The 21,698-nt window shown below is 39.6% G+C and overlaps 1 protein-coding gene across 7 annotated transcripts in view; it reads right to left on the bottom strand.

Annotated features, from left to right (window-relative positions):
* The window catches only part of msi2b (musashi RNA-binding protein 2b), a 137,593-nt gene extending 130,477 nt beyond the window's left edge, over positions 1-7,116 (bottom strand). For all 7 annotated transcript variants that reach the window (XM_015052281.1, XM_015052282.1, XM_015052283.1 and 4 more), the window contains exon 1: positions 7,031-7,116. In XM_015052281.1, the coding sequence (XP_014907767.1) occupies positions 7,031-7,067 (37 nt within the window). In that variant the 5' untranslated portion in view covers positions 7,068-7,116. The remainder of the gene's footprint in view (positions 1-7,030) is intronic.
* Between the last annotated feature and the right edge of the window lie 14,582 nt (positions 7,117-21,698).

Here is a 21,698-nt window from a genome sequence, read left to right as displayed (position 1 = left end):
TCAGAGAAATGTCTGTTGCTGAGGAAGACATCCTGCCTGGTTCCGATACTGAAGAAATAACATTAAAAAAATTAAATAAAGAAATTTATGGACACCCCTGCCTATTGTCTTCAAAAGGCTGTCTTGGGAAAACAGTGTCTTCAGTCAGAGGCTTCTTCAAATTCACTGTAATACAGCCAGCTCCAATAGATCTTCCCTGCCAACAGCCATCATTATCAAAAATAACTCCTTGAAGAATTTGAGTTAAAATGAGTTACAGCAACATTTAATTTCCCTCTGGGTTCAATAAAGTATTTTGGAATTAGAAGCTGAAGTCTTTTTGGTTTCTCCCAGCACTGTCCTGTGTTTGTCTCTGTTCTTTTTTCAATCAACTGTTCCCAGCAGACAAAAAGACGATCAGCCAAGCATTATCCTGAAACATCCATGGATAAATTCATGGCGGTGTGTTCAAGGGCAGTCAGTGTTTCTGGCATTTGCAAGTGGGCCAAATGGTCAATATTGGTTTGGTCCAAATAGAACTGCTTTTAATACGTTTGATTTCTGTCAAACTTTTGACTTTCTTCTGTGAACATCTGATCTATTAACTGCATGATATTCAGTAGATCATTTCACCTGAGCTCGTGCAGACTCACCATGGTTACCTCTGCTACTTCAAATAATCCACTCCTTTCCTGGTCTGGTGCTTTAGCTAGCTCTCTATTTGTTAAAAAAAAGACCCTGTATTTGCTCATGTATGACTTTATTTTCACTTCATAACTGTGCAGTACTGTGTGTCAATGTGCCACACAAAGCTCAGATGAAATACATACAAATATGTGGTAGGAATGTGACAAAAAAAATGAAAAAGTTAACAGAATATCAATACTTTTGGAAAGCCCTGCACATGAAAAACTCAGTCATACATACACACAATCTGTCAGAAACGCAACCAGTTTTCGGCTGCCTGCGATGCAGCCTGCTCAGTGTGACATTGACTCCTGAGTGCCAATTCCACACTGGGAGCTGTACTTGCTAGTTTTGCTGCCAATCCAGGTAAAGAGATTACAGACACACACAATGCAGTCTTCTGTTCGTCTGCCAAGAAGAAAACCAGCCCTTTAAGCCATAGAAGAAGAAGAAAGAAAGAAAAGAAGAAGAAGAAGAAAAAAAAACGACTACACAAATTCGCACAGCCTTGGCCCTTTCCTCGCGCACACATAAAAACCCAAGAAACCCCTTCTTCTCCAGGAACACGGCTTCTAACGCGGCGCCTCGCTCAGTGGCTCTCTCGCACAAAGCACCCTTGTGACTGGGACAATCCAGCCAGCATTCCTTTATTCTGGTCCCCAACACTGTTGCACATTACTATTACTTGCATCATTCAAAGAAAGGAGGAATTTGGCTCACAATCAGTCACACAGTCATTGTAATGCCACACTAATGGCGGCTGTCTGGTTACAAACTACTGTAAAGAAATATGAAAGCAAGTTACACTTGGATTTCATCAGCTTTCTTAATGGTGTAATTAAAAAAAAAAAAAAAAAAAAAAGGTGAGCGAGAACACGTGCAATGGAGTATGCATCACCCAAAGTAAGATATACATACTACCTGGAATATTTGGAGCTAAAAAACTTTTGACACTTGATGAAAATTGCAGGTTGTTACCCGGTGCATAAATACACACAAGCAGAGTGGGAATCAAACTCGCTATGACGTGCAACTTTTGACCTAATTAATCAGCTACTTATAACTGTGTAATGAGTGTAATTTAGAATTGAGATTGCTATGCACTAATTTGCTTTATATATACTTACATTTTGGGGGATTTGTATAGCAGGTGTGATGCTGAGAAGTGACTTATGCGTAGTGAAATCGGGGGAGCGGAGGGGGGAATTGTATATTCATGTTATGTATCAGGCTTTTAATAGGTCCCTTGTGGATTATATGTGTATATATCCGCAAAACGCGCCAATAAAGAGAGCGATAATGTGATGAGGAGAGATGGTTAATTACTGTGTGGCAGAGCAGAGCATAAAAGACATGTATGAGCTGTGAGATTCATCCATCATCGTCCGTAGCTTTCGCTCACAAATTAAACTGTGATGCTTTGGTGGATAATGATAGCTGCCACTCTTTCATCACAGCCTTCATACCCCTCTCTTGCAGGAGATGCCATTTTGTCTTCACCTCACCACGACTGTCTCCTTGGCACTACCAATTGTGTTTGACAGTAAAATCACATTTTAGATCATAGATCATGTGTCAGTCAGCCAAACGGGAGGTGGTAAAAAGAAAAAAAAAAATGACTGAATGATTTTGACTCAGGGGCTAGTCCAAAGAGCTTTTATTTTCCCACCCCACGCAGTCCGTCCTGTCATCCTGGAGTCATGGGAAGGGTGCTGGGAATGATGACAAGTATGTGCAGACGGCGACATGTGCTCATGGCCTTGTCCCAGCCTGGGTTTTTTTTTTTTTTTGGGAACTGCGCCGTCCAAGTAACAAGACGGGTTAAGCATATCTCGCAAAAAATAAGCGCTGACAAATTGCACGCATTTCAGGTTTTTCCTCTTTTTCTGTCCTGAGATGAATGTCAGGGGAAGAAGGGAAGGTTGAAGGGAGGCGGAGTGGCAGGGGGACACTGCAGGGGAACATGGAACAATAGGCGCCCTCTGGCATCAACCTCTGGACAGCTCAAGCCGCTCACCAAAGACACTGAACTCACCCACAATGAACTGCTGCGGTGGGAAGGCAGGCTTTAGAGAGTTCAATTTCCAACACAATTGGCTGTATTCTCATCCTTTAAATGCCAAGAAGATGGTGTGCAGCGTGCGCCTTTGTGTGGAGAGCTTTGCTTACAGCGAGTGTCCTCTAGCAGGAGGGGGAAGAAAGACAAGAGAAGGCGAAAGATGGCAAAGACAGGCAGTCAGGACGGGGGTGAGACGGCGCAGAGACAGAAATAGTGCAACTGCGCGAAAGAAAGGGAAGAACGAGAGAGTGAATGACCGGGAGAGATAGAGAGCGGAAACAAAGGTGCAGAGAGGAAACGGAGGAAACGAGAAGGGTAGAGAACGTCTCCTTTGGTTGTCGCTTCGCCAGGCTCGGGGGGACCGTCTGAAGGACAATGCTGCTACTAGTGGAGTGTGACGTTTGTCCTCTCTCTAATTCACCAAAGCACCAAGGAAGACACACTAATAATCAAGCGCCAATCATGCAATAAACTCCTCAAAACAAAACATTACACAGCCAGAACAAAGATCTAGGAAAATGAAAAATACGTTGTCTACTAAGAAGGCATAGCAATTTTCCTTTTCTTCATCTAATTGAGAATGACACATCGTACACTATGAGAGTATTTTTCAGATTTTTTTTATGCAACTGCAAGTCATTTGGGAAATACCACAAATTCTCAATCAAATTTAGGTGTGGACTAACAAACGGTATCCCCACAGTATCATTCTGCCGCCGCTGAATCTCATTGTCTAAACATTAGCAAGATTGATGTTGATTTTGATGTGGATGTAGTTTTTCCACCACACAGTGTTTTGCATGTGGAACAAAAAGTGAAGTTTTGGTCTCATCTTACCTCATTATACCTTGTTGTAGATGTTTGCCGTGCCTCTTACAAGGTTTACTTTCATCACTACAGTGACTCTCTTTCAATGTCCAGGGTTTCCTCTACATGTAATTGATCATATACACACGGTATATATGTATATATGGTATAAACATATATATCCCTGAAAGTCCAGCACCACAGTTTTAAGAAAATTCTAGAAGAAAACTCAAATTTCTCTGTTTTTACTCTAAAAGTTTGCTGACTGCTATAATTTTATTTAGGAATATCAGCGTAAGGAAGGCTGGATATAAATGACTGAAACAATTTTCAGATTTGTATTCGTAAAATATTTTGAAAACCTCATTTACTTTTGCTCCAAAGCCACAATTATATACTACTTTGTGTCCCAAAATAAAACACGATGAGGGTTGTATTTGTAAGGTGACAAAATGTGAAAAAGTTGAAGCCACTGTAACCTCAGCAGTGTCTGCTTTTAGTTATTCTCTCAGAAAAAACTACCCACCTTCTTCGCTCTCGTTGCTTTCGCGTTTTAAGTCACACTTGGTAAAGCAGGTCCGTGGATAAGTTGTTTGTCATTGTTGTAAAGTGCAGCGTCTGAACATTGTTCCAGGTGTAAGAGAATTTTTTCTTACCTGTTATAAATGCGCTGTTCGCCAAGCTGCTTTCAAAGCACAGTATGCTCCACCTGAACTATTATTTTTAAGGGTTTGCAATTACAGAAACAGCAATCCCTTTATCTGAGGAGGACTCCTCAGTGTAACATTCGATTTGCTGAATAAATAATGTTATTTTTAGCAATTGCAGTGCTGCAAAAGAAAAAAAGAAAAAAAAAAAAGAATTATTTTTTCATGACTCAATCTGTAAGATAAAATGAAACAGGTGGGAAATTGATTTGGACTGCAAGCTGCCAGATGCCCATCACTTGCTCTGGATTACGTGGCAGAGTGGGCCCGGGGACTAGTTTCACTCATATTATATTCAATGTTGTTTCCGTTGTGGTCACAGGGGCAACTAAGCCATTAATATTACACAGTTGCACCAATGGCTCGGATGAATTATTGAGATTCTCTTATTGGTCTTTAATATTATATGCAATTCATCTGCAAGGTCTGCTGTGGTTTTAAGATGAAAGCAGCGAGCATCTCCTGTTTCGGATCTTTATGGTGGACAAACCAGAGCCTGCTGGTGGAACTGCAGCTGCCTCTCAGCACCACGTCACGCTCTATATAAGTATATCATTAGAAAAGAAATTGCCAAGAAGACTCTTTCTCCATCACTGTCTTCGTTTGAAGGGCATTTAGCTGTCCAAAGGCAAACGCCTCACACGCGCGCAGGCACACACACACACGCAAACACACACTCCCGATTGTGGCGCCCGGAGCCTCTCGGAGAGCGGCTGGCGGTGCAGCAGACAGGAGAGGAAAAAGAGTGAGAAATAAGAGAGACTGCGAGAAAAGCCTTCGTCTCACAGCAGACCTCACACTGGGTTCTGTCACTACAGATCAAAATCCCCTCAAAGCCATAGATCACTTCCACTAAAGTTCACATGTTTCACACTTAGGAACTGTTTACCAGACTCAAAGACTCTATCTGCACAGCACACACTCACAGAAACACACAGACAAGCACGCATGCACATCTACTAATGCAGATAGATCTGAAGAAGAAAGATGGAAGGTTTTCAATCTAGAGCCAAACCGTACTTAAAAATTTATCATATATATAAAAAAAGAACAGTGGCTCAGTGCAAACAAATATTTACACCTCTATGGCGGAGCAGTGCTCAGCCCAGTACAAAGAAATGGTGTGATGGCAGCTCTGCCTACAAGTGAGCTGACTGGTGTGACAACCAGATGAGTGTCTGCCCCTTTTTCTCGCTGAATACCTGTCAGTGCCTGCCGACTGCTAACGCACACCCACGTAAACAGTTGGTGACAGTCTACCTCCGAAAAAAGTTACTTTCCTGCATTGTTGAGCCGTTACGGCCATTAGAAGAGGCCCTAAATGGATCTAGGAACAAAAAGACAACATGCTATTCATTTTGTTTTATGTGTTAAAATAAGTAGAGGAATATGTCAATGCACTACATTTCTTGGTAAAACTAACTTGATTGAGGGGAGTGGTTCCCAAACTTTGCAACTTCTTGCCCAAAAGATAAAAAGACGTGCCGACAGGTTGAGCATACACGCATTTTTAGTGAGTTGGTTAAAAAGTGGTGCAATTATGACACAATTAGCAATCAATATGATAGCCAACATGTTGCTTTTATCTTTATTTAAGTCCTGTTTTTGTTTTTATGTGCAACAACATTTCTAAAATGGCCCCGACTTTAAGAACCATCAGTACAGGACATATGTCAAAGATCTGAGTGGTTCTGTCATTTTTGAGAATAATCTAAATGGACAGTGTGGATTCGGTTCCGATTGGAGGCTTAGGCTGCTTAATTCCCATTTTATTCCCATGCAAGTCGAACCTCAATGACCAAACTGTTTGCTCCAACGCATGACTATCCTCGGCACTAAACTGTTTATTTTTGAGTTGGAAAGAAGGGACCTCATGAAGTCTTTATCGACAGGACTTATTTATATTACGTAATTGAAATGTCCCAAAACAAGAACGCGTCTCTGCTTTTAAAACATATCAGGAGCCAACGACAAGTGGGAAAAAAAACTAATATAGCCAGAGGCAAAAGAACCAACAAGAAAAACTGTTGTGAGGAGAAGCTGTGATACACAAAGAAAATGTAACAGTTGCCTGTGTCCATCTGTGTTCAGTTGGAGAATTTGCAGCCTGCTCTGGATGAGACACCATGCAAGTTAAACCCAGAAAGGAAAAGTTCAGTGTCAAACAGACTGGTGACGGTTAAGACACTTATTTGATCTGCATTGGATTTGCATGAAAAGCAAGTGGATTGGGGGAGTAAGCCTAACTAACTGCACCACTGGCGACTGTCCCTTGACATCAACTGTTTAAACCAGGCCTGAAACAACACTGGTGAGACTAAAAGGCACCACGCTATGACTGCAGTGTGGTGCAGGGAGGAAACCTGTCTTTGGAAAGTCCTCTGCATGAGAGAGAAATGTCCCCCTCATCTCAGATAAGGAGCTGATGAGATGGAGTGATAAAGTCAGTGCTTCTCCTGGGTCTTATCTGATGCTGTTATCTGACTGCACAGCACCCACCATCTCGCCATCTTTACACCCTTTAAGCACCTCTCTGAAACACTCACACCAGCATCATCACATACACAGACACACACTCTCACGGGTGGCGTCTAACGCTCAAACATTCTAAACACCGTACCAGCTTATTGATTACTTTGACACGCTCCCATTGTTGAACAGATGGTACACCTAATATCATGTGAAATGGAACTGTTCTGTGTTATCTCATGGGGAAAGGACATAAAATGACTGTTTTCTCACTTCTTTTTTGTGGGGGGAAACGGCACCAAAGAAGAAGCTATGAACTTACCTCTATGTCGGTTAGTAGTCTTATCAAACATAAGCATGGCGTCGTCAACCTGGAAGACACAAGAGCAGCGTTGGCATTAGCTTAATCTTTGCACCGAGTGCCTCACATCACCTCCTCCCCATTCAATCTCATCTCATCTACTCGCTGTAATTACTCTTAGAATATATATCCTTGCTGCTTCACACTTATTTCTTTCTAAGCACCTCTCTCCCACGCAATCATTCGGTGATCACAGGATTATCGTCAGGTTACCGCTCCCCCTCCTTCATTTGTGCGCTGTAATTTTAGATATTACAGGAAATTATGCAATCTCTGCGGTGTTACTCTTTGTCTGGATTAGAGTGGCGACAGGGGAGAAAATTAACAATAATGGCCAGCGGTTTAAAAAAAATAAAAAGTGGAAACAGTGTTGACATTATGCTTCTTTTTTTTTTATTATTATTATTATTTTGACAAACGCCAACGTCCAGTCTTGGAGAGAAGAGTGACAGATAGACACATTACACTAAGCGGGAGAGAGACAAATGGGACCCTTCCTCATCTCCCGGCCTCAGCAGAAGCAGCATCCACAATAATATCATCCTTCATCATGTCCAATAAAGCCACACACAGACAGACAGCGCTTCTTCTTCAGACATCCCTGACAAACTCATCTTTCTATAACTCTGATGAAAAGCTTAAAAAACCGACCGAGGCATGCTCATTTAGCCTGCGATTCTGTCTTGGAGAGAAAAGGAGAGCGGAGAGCATCAGCGGGTAGAAACAAAGAGGGAACGCCGTGCGCTTCTCACTCCCCGGTTATGGTCTCTAGGTGAGCGTAACAGTGCACAGAGGAGGCTTAATGCTGTGCACAAGCGTGCACGCATCTGTGTTTTTCACGGGAGGGCTGAAAAGCTTCGGGAGGAGATGGAAACAGACAAGAATAGGGGTCTCGCTCAAGCCGAACTGTCTGATTGGATAAAGAGAAGTGCCTGGCAGCCAGGCAGACTAGCGCTGGCACACTATTCATGCCACCCTCTTGCCACACATTTGGCACACAAGACGTTGGCACAGCTTGTGGGGCCCCGGTTACTTGCTGCACGGCTCACAGGCCACATGCGGCTCCAAGGCACTTCATTTGCACCTCCCTAAAATATTTCCAATTTGGCGGAAAAAAATAGAGGGCAACGCACGGGGACCTTCAATAACCTATATACACAGTTCACCTAATTGTAAGTCGCTCATTATTCTTGTTAGGAAAGGGAGAATAGAAATAAGCAATTTGTAGATTTGCTCGCCAAATCTGGTCTCCAGGTGTGTTTTGAGGAGTTTTTTTTTTTTTTTTTGTGTTGTTGAATTTGACATAGGAATAATACCGCTGGCTTACAGGAACCAAATGCAACAGAGTGAAAAAAGGAGGATTTTTGGTGATGATTTATCTTTGCTCAAACAACTAATACAGAGAGAGTACTACCATTTCTGATGTTATTTTAACCCGGAATGATTGGACTATATCAGGGGTTAGCAATTAGTGCAACATGAGCAACTTCAATAATGTTAGCAAGTCGAATTTATATGTACATATACACAGTTGCGTCCAATAATCTAGAATAAATGACTAGATGAGTCTCATTTGTCTGATTAAAAGTGCCTTTTGAAAATAACCTATAACCTATAAATGGGTATTAAACATACTTTTTATTAAGCTCACATTATTGGCTAAACAGCCTGAGAGGAAAATGAGAGACATAGCCAACCCCCCACCCTCCCAAAAGAAAATGGGCCATATATATAGGGTATAAAGTATGGTAGAGGGAGACTCCTCTTTGGTTTCTAGATGAAATGCTTAGATATGCTTGCATTAGCAGAACAAAAAGTAAAGACAAGCAAAATATGCAAGGGATTCACAATAAAGATCTAGACACTGGCGTATGAATTCAGCCGAGCTGCAGAAGAATCCTCTACAGTCGCTAACTAAGTTATGTTTTGCCCTGAATTGTTTGTTTTGCTGGGAAAACAGCAGAAGCACACAACAATGTGGTAAAAACAATAAAGTTTCAGTGTGTGAAAAATGTTCTTTAAGATGACTACGTGGTTAGATATCATTATTGTGGTGTACAAATAAAAAACTGCCGAAGCAATATCGCCCACAGTAACAGTTTTTTATAAACAAGCATTTATATTGTCACACGTTGTAACCTCTGTCTAATACCAGGCAATCAAATGGAAATCACATTAAAGTGAGAGGGAGTGGGATAAGTGAAATTTGTAGTACTAAGGGTTATGATTTTATTGGCGGAGTCTGAAGAACGGAGAACCCTCGTGTTTGTTTATCTTCACTACAATAACTCCATTGTTCTGTTCGGTACCACTTGATCACACACCGTTGTCCAATTAAAAGGTGAGAGAACTTTTGTTCGAGCCACTGTTTTTTTTGTGTGTGTTTTTTTCCCCTCCCTTCTCTCTCTGTGGATTTCTGCTCATAAAACCAGAAACGGTTTCTTATGTCTCCTATATTTGACAGCGTGAAAGCTGCACTGCAGAACTAAGATGGAATGGCATGTTTACCAACTATGGTAAACGTTTCATTTGACAAGCGTGGCCGACGGTTTGTGATCACTTACATGGGAAGACGGAAATTTATAGCATTTGACTTCTGTCACCTAATGCCAGTAATGCCGGAACAGCCAGAAGAGATGATACTTTATGCATCAGTAAACATGCAGACGAAACGCCAAGAAAAGCATCTCGGTTTGCCTTAAGACATGAAGAAATAGAAGGGTCTTTATAAAACACTACTGTTGTCAATTAAAATCAACAATCCAATCCTACTGTTGCCTTCGTATCCACTTTGCACTTCTTGAACTTAGTTTGGTGTGTAACTTTTTATAATAATTGAAGAGCTGAATATGATTGATCATGTTGGGAATCGTGACCTCAACAGGCAAGGCATTGAGCTCAAATCTGACATTTGGACTCGCATAACATCTGTTCTATAACATTTTCAATCCATTCCAAACATTTCTGGGAGATTCCAGGATACAGACGAGCATACCCATCTTTTGAATCTGCTGTATTTTAGTTGCCACTGACATCAAATTTCACCCCAATACATGACATAAAATTGGGGTTTCAACATTAATCTTCAAAATATCTATGGCTGACACCGCTTTAAAGATCAGTGTCAGGAGTACATGAATTAGCTGCCGTGGATTTTAGACAGAGCAAAGCTGCATTTTCTCATTCTGTTTATATGAAAAACAAACAAACAAAAAATCTTCACACCCCAGTTAAAATATCAGGTTTTGGTGATCTAACGAAAATGGGTAGATTTAAATAAATTGGTTGAATGTTTATTCACTCATCTATTATGTGTAATCATAAATGTATCATTACACAAGCCCTTCCTTCCCCTACTCTGCTCCACCAGACTAGCGGCAGCAGTAATTAGCAAACTCCTGCTGAGCTAGTCACACAAACTACTTCTCAGTCCAATGCTACTAAGAATGGCTGTAAATGGGATAATGGTGGAGCATTGTTGTGATGATGTGCTGTTTCAAAAGTTCTCCAAATCTTTCTGAATTTGAAGACATCTTGTACAGCCTCAACAGCCCACTGACCTTCTGTCAGATTTGGTTCCGAAATTAACCCAAGACATTTGTAAATGTACACTTCCTGGTGATGCCATTCTTTTTGATTTATTCCATTTGATTAATCTAAAAATTCTGGTTTGAATGGCAGAGAAGTAACCCCAGAGCATGATGCAGCTACCACCATATTTACACTCCCACCATAGTATATATTCCTATAGCATTGCAAATTTTTTTGTACCCCTTGTGATCTCTGTGCAAGCTTTGGCTTTACCTAAAGAAAGCCAAGTAGCAAATGACAATAAAACCCCCCTACAAAGCTATGCTTTATTATTGTGTTGTCTGATTCTCTACAACTAATAGCAATTCAGGTAAAATTTTACACTTTGACATTAAATGATGATCTTTTCTGATGATAAAAACTTGATTTTGACATAGGTGTGTAGGCTTTCTATCCATGTATAAATGTACTGAATTCAATACACATCACATAAATTTAACAGAACCCGAATAATTATCAATAGTAATCATTCCATTGTTTCTTGCATGTCTTGGTTCGTCAATGCTTTACATACGTTGTCTTTATAGGTTGGCTGATGGCCCATGTGGAATTTTTACGACATAATGGAAGTTTGAGTCTGGAGGATTTTTCCTACATAACAGCAAAAAAACAAGCCCCAGCGAGATGACTATGCATAATGGCATTTATATTATGAGGTCAACGGAGTCTTTCTGCTGCTATTAAAGTTAACAGATGAGACTCTTATTAAAGTAGCCTGCAGTATCATCCACCATCAGCCCACTTTGAGCCCTTCAACATGACACTCAAATATCCACACTAATATTGTTACTACTGCTCCTACTGTACAGCCTTTTATAGGCTGAGAGCAAGACGAGAGTTACTCTGTAAAATGAGCTCCGTGAAAGGAAGTGTATTATATAAATGTGAGCTGTGTTGTGACATTACCAGAGAAGGACCATCCTGTCAGTGAGATCTGTCCAACAAAGAAAAGATTCACAGTGAAGCACTGATGAGCACTTTAACAAAGAATGTGCACATCATGTGAGGGTCACACTCCAGCAGGTCATACAACACAGTCCACCCCCCACCTCTCTCTCTCTCTCTTTCGGTCAGTCTGCCAGTCTCTCTCCCTCTCAATGCCACTTGCAGAGTCTATAGAACTATCTCCTGTGCTCCAGGGCTTTTCAATGTAGTTATTCAAGCAGAACACAACTGTGTGCCTCCATCTGATAGAAGGTTAAGGACCTCTTCACTGCTCACAAAAAAGCCCGCCACACAGAGGTGAGGCCGGGCTCACCTCAGGGAAGAAATCTTTCTCTGTCCTCCTCCTCCTTCTCTTTCACTCTTCCTTTTCTCCTGGTGTGGTGAAAAGAAAGGTTCAAAGGATAATGGCTGCCTTATCACTATGTAAAAGGGGAATGGGAACTCCAGCGAAGTGCCTGGCCTTTTGTGGCAATGAAGAAAAGAGCAAAAGTCTATTTCGCCGTGGTATATGCACTGGAACAGTCCATGACCACTAAAAAGGAGACGGTAGCTCAAAGACAGTGAGCGGGCGAAAGGCCGAGCAGCCCTTTAACTAAACCTGCAGGCAACATATCTGAACCACATGACCCCCTCTCAAAAAGGGGCCGGAGAGGCTAAGCTGGGAAGAGTCTCCTTGCTTGTAATATGGCTTTTATTCACAATACAGGTGGTGAAAGATGAGGCCTTCCCTGGAACTTTTTCTAGTTCTACGAAAGGCTATCTTTACCCTCTTTTTATTTAACCAAAATTATAAAATATGTCAACGATTGCACAATACCTTCCATTAGAGCTTACTCCTCCAAGTCTGCAATGCAAGCTTGAAGTAAAACTGAACCACGCCAATTCGTGGTTGCAGATTTTTCAGTGGTGGATTACTCCAAATTGTTAACCCAATCGTTTGCAGGATTTGGCTTAGGGCACACCAACAATGTTCAATGGAAAATCCAGCTGAAATACCTTGGTGCAATGCTTCTTAACGCACCACTGGCGGGCATTTGCAAAGCAGCCAATCCAGGAGCGCTATTTTTTTGGCTCTACATCCAAGAGAGGAAATAAGGAAGTTTGCAGATGTTGGCTGGAGCGGTACTGCTAAGATGGTTTTCAGTATGTGTATCAATGCGTATTATGGTTTATTTGGTGTTTGAACTATTTAGCTATTCCTTTAAGTAAAAAAAACTCATTTGTTTAGAATTGCCTTCGATGAAGTAAACCTTTTACTACTTTATTTTTCCAGTCCAATGTAATGTTTCTTTTTTGTCGGTTCACTGTATTATGCTTTTATTATGCAAAACATTTTGAACTGCCTTGTTGCGAAATGTGCTATACAAATAAAATAAACGTAGATTAGGCAGATTTAAACATTCTTAGAGGGAGTCTGCAGAATTCAACTATTTCTGACAGCTGTGGTCCTTAATCCCTGTGAATAGCGGCACGCTGTTTAACATGTTATTGTTCTGGAAGTCTGCAACATTAGCACTTGTCTAACTGTTGGATATTGATATTACTTTTCATTTAAGATTTCAGGGGTTTAGTTCTGTTAGTGCTTTATGTCAGGCCTATTTATAAGAGTAAGTGTGACTGATCTAGTATTCTAATCCTAAATGTCATATTTTCATTAGTTGTAAGTGGAGAATTATCATAATCACCAGAAATATCAGTCTGCATGTACTTAATTTATATGTGTATTTCACTTAGTATAGTGAGTTACTGCAATAAAGGAACTTTCTAATGATATTAAATTTGATTCAATGTATCTGTATATTTGTCGTTTCAATCCCATCAGTTTTATGAACCTGTTTTTATCTCCCACCAGACCAACATTTAAACAGTGAAAAAATGTGAAAAATGTCTTAATCTCAATGTTGAAGACAGGCAGCAAATAGCACCACTTTAGGTTCACCAAGTCTCCACGTTTATTAGATGCTACCTACATGCCAACTGTTTTTATGGGGAGTAAAGGATAACGCTTCCTGTTTGCTTAATGGGATAAGTGGGATTTTAACTGAAACCATGTGAAACAAACACCGACACAGTTGGGTTCTTCAGAAAAAAAAAAAACAATATGCTGAAATCATATGAAAGCCCCACCTCATGTTCACTGTTAAGTATGTCATAGGATTTTGTAATGCTGTGAGGACATGGGGAACCTTGAAGCGCTCATGGCGTCATGGACTCCTTGAAATACAAGAGAATTTTAAATCAAAACGGGGTGGACTCTGCTGGAGGACTGAAAATGGCTCCAAATATGCGGTTGAATCAACACAGACATGGTTCCCCAGATACCAACATCAACTCTCCACAGTGGTGCCACTCTAGGGAGTCTGTGCAATGAGGAAAGGCAAATATCCCTCTGACTGTATGCCCCACTGCCGTGTAATGTTAAAGAACACCGACTGCTTCTTCTGTTGACAAAACAAGGTTGTATGAGCTATTAATTGAAGGGATGTAAGTATTTGTGCTTCACATTATTATGTGTTAAAATATATTTATTGGTATAAGTTTTTTTTTATCATCTGAAGATGTACTAACATGTTTCCAAATATCTCTGTATGAGATTATCCTACAAGAATAAACAATAGATTTATTTTAGAAGTGCTCAACTATTTCACCTACTGCAAAGCTCTTTGGTTAACTTAGTGGTTATTGTAAAGGGTAATACAAACAAATTTAATATTTATGACTTAATTCCATCCAGATAGCCATTGGTTTTATTCACTAATACCTTACATTGATAACAAGAGACAAAAACATAAACAAACTTTTCATTAGCATATTAAAGTACAACTGGTATCCAATAAAGCCTTTACTTATTGTACTTGTTTGTTAAATAAATTCAGATTTTTTTTATTATGAATAAATAAATAAATTCATAAAAAAGCAGACACCAGATGAGCCTTTTTTTTCCCAGTAGTACATCACTGTTTATGGGTTTGATGCTTGCAATCAGTTTGAGCACTTCTGTCATGTTTGCACTCAGTACCACTCATGCGTTATGGTAAGGATTTTTTATTTTTTTTTTGCTTTCAAGAAAGAAAAGGTTATGTTCCACATTAAACATAACTCTCCTGGAGTTTGCTGTGCTGAACAAAATTGCCCGTCCATGTAGGCTCACGCTTTAAGAACAGAGTCCCTTTTGCCACCTTGTGTAATTGCACAGGCTTAAGGGGAGCAAAATTTTGCCCTCTGCTCCTTGTTAAACCACCACTTGTAAAAGCACTCAAGCGTGGATGCAGCACACTGCAGCTGAACATTTCTCAGACAATGATATAGATTTCCGCTACACAAGAACAATTGAAAGGGTTGTCACAAATTTGTCCATTGTCACTGGGTCGCTATCATCTCGCTGTTAATTGCCATCATTGTAATAGAATATTAGATGCTGCGCAGCAACGGGAGTGTTGATGAAGGGGCTCACTTTTCCCCTTGACCGTGACCCCAGTGAGTCATAGTTGTGATAATAAAGTGATACTTCGGTGATCCCTGTTGAATTATCTCTCCACCCTTTTGTGTCCCCTCTGCTGCGAGGCAGTGGAGCAGATTTTGCTGTAAAACGCTTTCTCTAGAGATGGCCACAACTCAGCCCTCTTGCTCAAAGACTCTCAAGGAAAATGGATCTTGCCTGCAAGGGGGCTTAAACAAGGGTCCTCCAGTTAAACAGTGGCCTTTCCCCCTAAACATGTAGTTTTCTTGCTGAAGGCCACATTACTTGTGTGTACTCTTTGTCTTGAAACCTCTTGCACAAGGCATGGGTTAGTTCACTGTACAATGACAGAAAATGGGGTTTAAAAAGTTAAAAGTTTTAACTCATTCTCCATTTTGCTGTTCTTTAGACCTTCTAATGAGATGCCAGAAGTATAAAAAGAAACAAGATTTTTCCAGCTATGCACCTATGTACTTGTTGCTGTGCACTGCTGGTCAGCTACCTGAAAGATGGCTACTGTGCTTCTCTTGGCTTACAAGAAAAATATAGAAATATAGGTGCAGAAACAAAATGTGTCACCAGTAAGTTGATACGTTTTCTCTCTCTTTTTATTTCGTTCTTCATTAGCAAAAGCATAAAAAACAGCAAACAGAAAAAAAGAGACTAATACTCCTATATATTTTCATATAGAGTTTTTTGCATCTTGCCGTTTTCCTTTAAACACCATCCATTTCACCCAATTTTTCTGATGGTTTCATGTATTTCATATTTTAGTCACAACTGTTAACTGAGGTTACTGAACAGAATGTACATCTGATTTTAGAGGTACTATCTACATGTACATATCTATTTTTTTGAAGCATCACCTATGTTTATTATCCAATTTTAGCAACATATTTATTGTTCCACTGAAATGATCTCTTCATAGCAAACATGATATATACAAGCTTGCTGTACTCAATAAAGAGTAAAATAGCGAAAAGGATAAGTATTAATCAAAAATAACAATTTATAAGCTAATACTACATTTATTACCTTTAGTTTACAATTTTGCTGAGTTTATGGATCAAAAATGTATAAAATATATTAACTGCAATAGGAATTAGTGTAAATGTTTCAATTTTGAATAAAAATAAGAATGTATATTTTATTTTATCCTTTTTGTCATAAAATGAGTTTTTTTTTCTCAAGGTTAACATATGGTGAAGGTCTTATATACCCCCATGCCTATTTAGCACTGTGAATTTGCCATGAGATGTTTACATCACTTCATAGATCTATGCACAAATAAAGAAAAATGCGTAGCATAAAGTCTACACGTAAGCAGGGGCTTAACAAGAGAATGGCAGCATCACTCTAAGGTCACTGTCTGTGTCTCAGGCCTTTGTTCCTCTGGTATCAGATATGATCTATATCAGTGTCTCCCCAAATTGCAGGAGAGCTCCTCTGTTAGCCTTCAGCTGTGAGCCGAATGTAAATGTGCATTTGACACCTATCTAAATCGCTGTCATAATTCATTTCCAGAGATCCTAAATCTCCCCCCTGTCACCTGGCACCTCTGCTGTTTTCCTGTCTAAAAACAGAGCACATTAGCCTTTATTGATGTGTTTGTCCTTTGATACATAATTCATCACTCAACAACTTTTTTTTTTTTCTTTTAGGGAGGGTAATTATCGTGCCCCTTTTGGAAGCTGCTCCATCACACAGAAACAGACAAGGAAGTCTTGCGTGGTATCTGGTTAGTCTCTGTCAAAATAATCAAATGCATCTCTTATGGTGCTGAAACATGATAGTTTACAACATCATTATGTTTTAACAGTAATGCATGGTTACAATCTGGCAAAATTTTGTAGATCGACTTTAACCAGTGTAGACCAGGAAAAAAAAAAATGTTCTTGCATCAAAACCAACAATTCCCACTTTTTTTTCTAGTGGGAATTGGACCAACCAACAGGATCTTCTTGGATTAAATTTGCTTTAAATCTTGTAAAAAATCAGATAAGATTTAAAGACATGACCAAGGAGGTAACCAACTGACCATCAAACTTTTTTCCAGTGAATGTACCGTCTAAAAATGTAACAGTTCGCTTCGATATTCAACATTCTTCAGAAGTTATAGCAGATTTAGAGTCAGATATTTAAGAGAAATCTATTTATTACAGTACATTAAATACTATAATAAATAGTTTATGGGTCATTCAAGCTGCAACAGAGTGAGAGAGAGCAATACTGCAGGAGATAAAAATAAGACTAAATGTATTAGAGACAAGTTTTAGCATCCTGAGATGCCATGCAACATGCCAGATTTGGATATAGTGGAAAATTTAGTAAACTCCAGAGTTGAAGTGAGAATGTATACTGTAGAGAGATAATTTTCAAACTAAGTTTTTCCAGCAACTTTTCACTCATGCAGTGGAGTGTCCCTGCTTCTGCTCCTAACATAACTATTTAATTAGCCCTCCACTTCCTTGAATAGTCATGACTGATGATTGTTTATGGAACCACCTCACCTCGGTTGACAAATTCAGGATTTATTAATCTCTTAGGGAGAGAGCAACATCATTTTCATGCTTTACATGCTTTGTTTACCATAGATGTTAGTTCAGGGAAAATCTTTGAATTGAAGATGCTTTGATTAAGTGGTTTAACAATCAAATCAACAAAACTGAATCTGAAGATCCAACATAATGTGAGTATTCCTTTTCTGATGGTTGTCATTTTTGCCATATTTTTTTTATTTTGGAATGGACAGTCTGAAGCTAATTCAACTATTCCTCAGCTTTAACTCCCCACTCATTCTGTTGTATGCAATTATTAATGATCTACACCAATGGTAGAATGTCAACACTTATTCTAGTAACTTCCCTTCATGTTGACATTAACAAAATGGCTTGAGAGAAACAGCTCAGGAAGACTATTCCTCAAATCTGTCAGGGTTACATATTTATGAGGTCCCCTGCTCAGCATCCAAGGAGGTCGCTATGGTGATACAAACTGATGTATATTCTAACAAAGAACTTTGCGTGTCAGAGGCTGCCTTGGAGCGCCGCTGAAATGGTTGGCGCAGATTTCACCGCCGTGCCTGTGCAGCTTTCAGATCGGCAAATACACAATTAAAAAGACAGTCATGCTGAGGCCACTCTAATCAATGCAGCGTTTCACGGGGATGTAATAAAAGAGTGATGGAGTGATGCCTTCAGGAGGCTGCTGTATTGTTAGGGCACACAGTAACACTGTTGTGCCACAAAAATGGTTTTATTAGCGTGACTCTGCACAAGTCTGCTCCTTTTAAAACAAAGCTGTTAAAAATGAGTCATATCCAGATGCCACTTTCTTATAACTGGAAAATATTTTTGGCAACGAGAGTTTTATGGGTGCATCATGCAAATGTAATATTCGTCACCCACAGATTTCTGTTTATCCGCTATTTTCTCACTTTGAGCTGAGATTACATTTAGGACAGATTTTATCTGGTCTTCTCCACACCAGCCATCTGCGTTTGAGAACATATTGCACGATTTGGATAAAAGCCAGTGCACTTAATAATGCACAGAAAGAGCATTCAAAAGTATAAATTAATACTAATGTTTCAGTGATTCATTAAATAGAAAAGACCAGACATGGAGAAAAGACATTCTTCAGCTGTCTAAGACAAATACCCCCAGCTGAGACAGTAATTCCAGGCTTAAGTCAAACAGGAAATTGTTTATATGGCTGTGTCTTTCTTTCTTCCCGTGTGAATCCAACTCCAGTCTGCTTTGAGGTCTGGCCGTATCATGGCCTAACAGAGGCATGTCCACACAGTTGAGCTCTGCCTGTTTGAGGAAGTGGGACTTGGCCTCATCCATCAATCCGCCTGTCTTCCATTGCCAAGCTGCAGGGAACTACCCATTATGGAGTCATTTTATTAATAGGGCCCCTTTTCCTCTCTGCCACACTCTTGGAGAGTGCCTCCTCATTCTGTCAGAATGGAGTATGCCTGCGAGCCACCTCCATGAAACTGCTGCAACAGGACCCTCCCTCACTCTCTCCCCTGTGAAAGCTCAAGCTGGGAAATATTGTGCTTTCAAGCTAAAATAGTATTTGGAGAGGTGAGCGATCCCTTAGCCCTAGAGCAAACAGTTTAACATTGAGGACTTATTTAAAATGATGTCCTACCTCCAGGAAAGCCAATCAGATTTCTCTCATTGTAGGCTTGCACAAACACGCGCATACACATACGCACACACACACACACACACAGAGAGAGAGACGTGCAACAGACGTTTTACATCACGCACCCCGTTTTCTCCCTCCCCCTTGTTAATGTAAATATAGCTTCGGGCAACATTGACTGCAGGGCAGACAAAGGTCAGAGCGTACGGTAAAATGTTTGGGGAGAGCGAGAGAAAACAGTGCAAAAGGTGAGAGGCATGACTGGGAAAAGCTTTGTTTAAAAGGGTTAAACGTAGGTGAAGACGCAGAATATGAATAGATCTGTTGATGCTGTTCTCAGTGAATATAATCAGATAAAACCCAAGCATTTTCGAGTATAAAACAGTCCAATTACACGTTCTGCACGCTGCCTCCGTGTAAGGCAAACCCGGGGTTTAGATTCCGTCCAGCTTTCTACACCTGTCAGAATCAACATGTAGAAAATATCGGCTGACTCAGTGATATTCCCGCACAATTCAGACAGAAGCTGAAATGTTTCCAGCACCTCAGCGGCTAACACGCCTGTCTATCTCAGTTTTTTTTTTTTTTTTTTTCCTTTTTGTTTTCATTTCACTGTCAGTTCTAAGCTGAGCAAAATGGAAACAGTACCTGACAAAGCATACCGTGCCCTGCTAAAGTATTTATATATATATATATATATATATATATATATATATATATATATATATATATATATATTTTCTTTTTCAGTGCAAACACAAACATTTTATTGGGATTTTTGCAACAGGCCAACACAAAACACTGCATAAATGTAAAATGGAAAGAAAAGAAAACATACTTTTAAAAATGCTTTCACAAAAATAATTTGATAATTCTTCATCCTCGGTGCAAATCTTGACAAAACCGTTTTGTTTTTTGTTTTTTTTTTGTCACAAATGTAACTGTGAGACTTTTAGAATACAGTCATAATGAATAATTTAGAATATTACAGAAAAGTTCATCTTCAGTAACTCGTTTCACAACCTGATATTTTCAATCCTTCGTTTGGTAATTTTCCACTTACAGATTAAAACATTACATCAGGCCAATACTTTTTATTTTTAATACAGAAATGTGGGCTTAATGAAAAGTATGTGTAATACCTGCTTGAAGGTTGTTTTTCTCTAAAAAAATACTTTTAAAATACTTTTAATATGATAAACAAGCCTCAATAAAAATGTAGGCTATTGGCTAGAAAGAGATCATTTTATTTTACCCATTTTTTTCATTTACAATATAGTTCAAGTTTAGTCAGCTTGAATTAGCGTGTCTGCGCAAAGAAGATTCCATGTCTTGCAACAAGTTCTGAATAGAGTTCAGGTCTAGACTTTGACTAGGCCATTTTAACACATTAAAATGTGTTCATCTAAATCTCATCAGACCTCTGGCTGCATGTTAAAGGTTATTGTTCGGCTGAAAGGTCTCAAACACTTTGTAACCTGCCTGATACTTAGCTTCATCTATCTTACCACCAAATATCATCAGATTTTTTGTCTCTCCTGAAGAAAGGCGTCCCCACAGTATGATGCTACCGCCACCATTTTTTACCGTCAGGTAACACATAGCATGTTGAACAAATTTTTTTTTTTTGTTTTCGTCTCAGCTGACCAGAGTCTTCCACGTGTGTACTGTGTATATTTCATGGCTAAACTTAAAATAAATATTTACTTTTGGCATTTTTCAGAAATGTCAACCAATATTTGTCATAATGTGGATCTGAAAAATAGGTTGTTCTAGTAGTAGTAAAAGAACAAAAAATTGTGATACTGTTTTGAAATGCCCATTAATATGGTAGTAATTTGAACCCTCGGGATTCAGATTGTATAAGGTTGGATAAGCACTGGTCTTTCACATAAGTGCGCAAACGTTTGGGGCTATAACAACAAAGTGTGAAAAGGGGGTTGAATACTTTTGCTGGCACTATAAGACTAACACTGGTAACACCCAATCTAACCCCCAATTCCGACTACGTGGCAAAATAAGCACACACCCAGTCGTAAAATACTTGGTCTAGTGAGCTACTTTCTTTGGAGCAAAGCAGCCACAAGCCAGATATTAACCTAGACCAGCCTGAAAGAGAGCGTGTAATTTTCTCTGATCGTGTCTTTGCTCTTTTTCAGCTCTCTTAGCTCAAATTTGTGGGCAAAGACTTGGCCTTGAATTTGAGAGGTGGCATTCAGTTCTCATTGTCGGCGATGAGTATACTCAGGAATTCAAGAGGCTTCTAATACATCGCTGAATACCGCAGCTTAACTAAATGACTGAGTAATGCTTTATACAATAAACCTTTACTTACTCTTAATAATCATCTAGAAAATGAAACCCAGTAACTGGCTGCCCATATTCATGAGTCAGAGAAAGCCCCCATTAATGGTCTGTTCAAATGTTCAGTGATCCGATCCCAAAACGTCCCTGTGGAGACAAGGTGTGCATCGTGTA

Source organism: Poecilia latipinna, unplaced genomic scaffold (genome assembly GCF_001443285.1).
Source record: "Poecilia latipinna isolate Pla-1442-1.1 unplaced genomic scaffold, P_latipinna-1.0 Scaffold1099, whole genome shotgun sequence".
NCBI classification, from domain to species: Eukaryota; Metazoa; Chordata; class Actinopteri; order Cyprinodontiformes; family Poeciliidae; genus Poecilia; species Poecilia latipinna.
The sequence above is the reverse complement of the archived record's forward strand: the minus strand, read 5'-3'. Positions and strand labels throughout refer to the sequence as shown.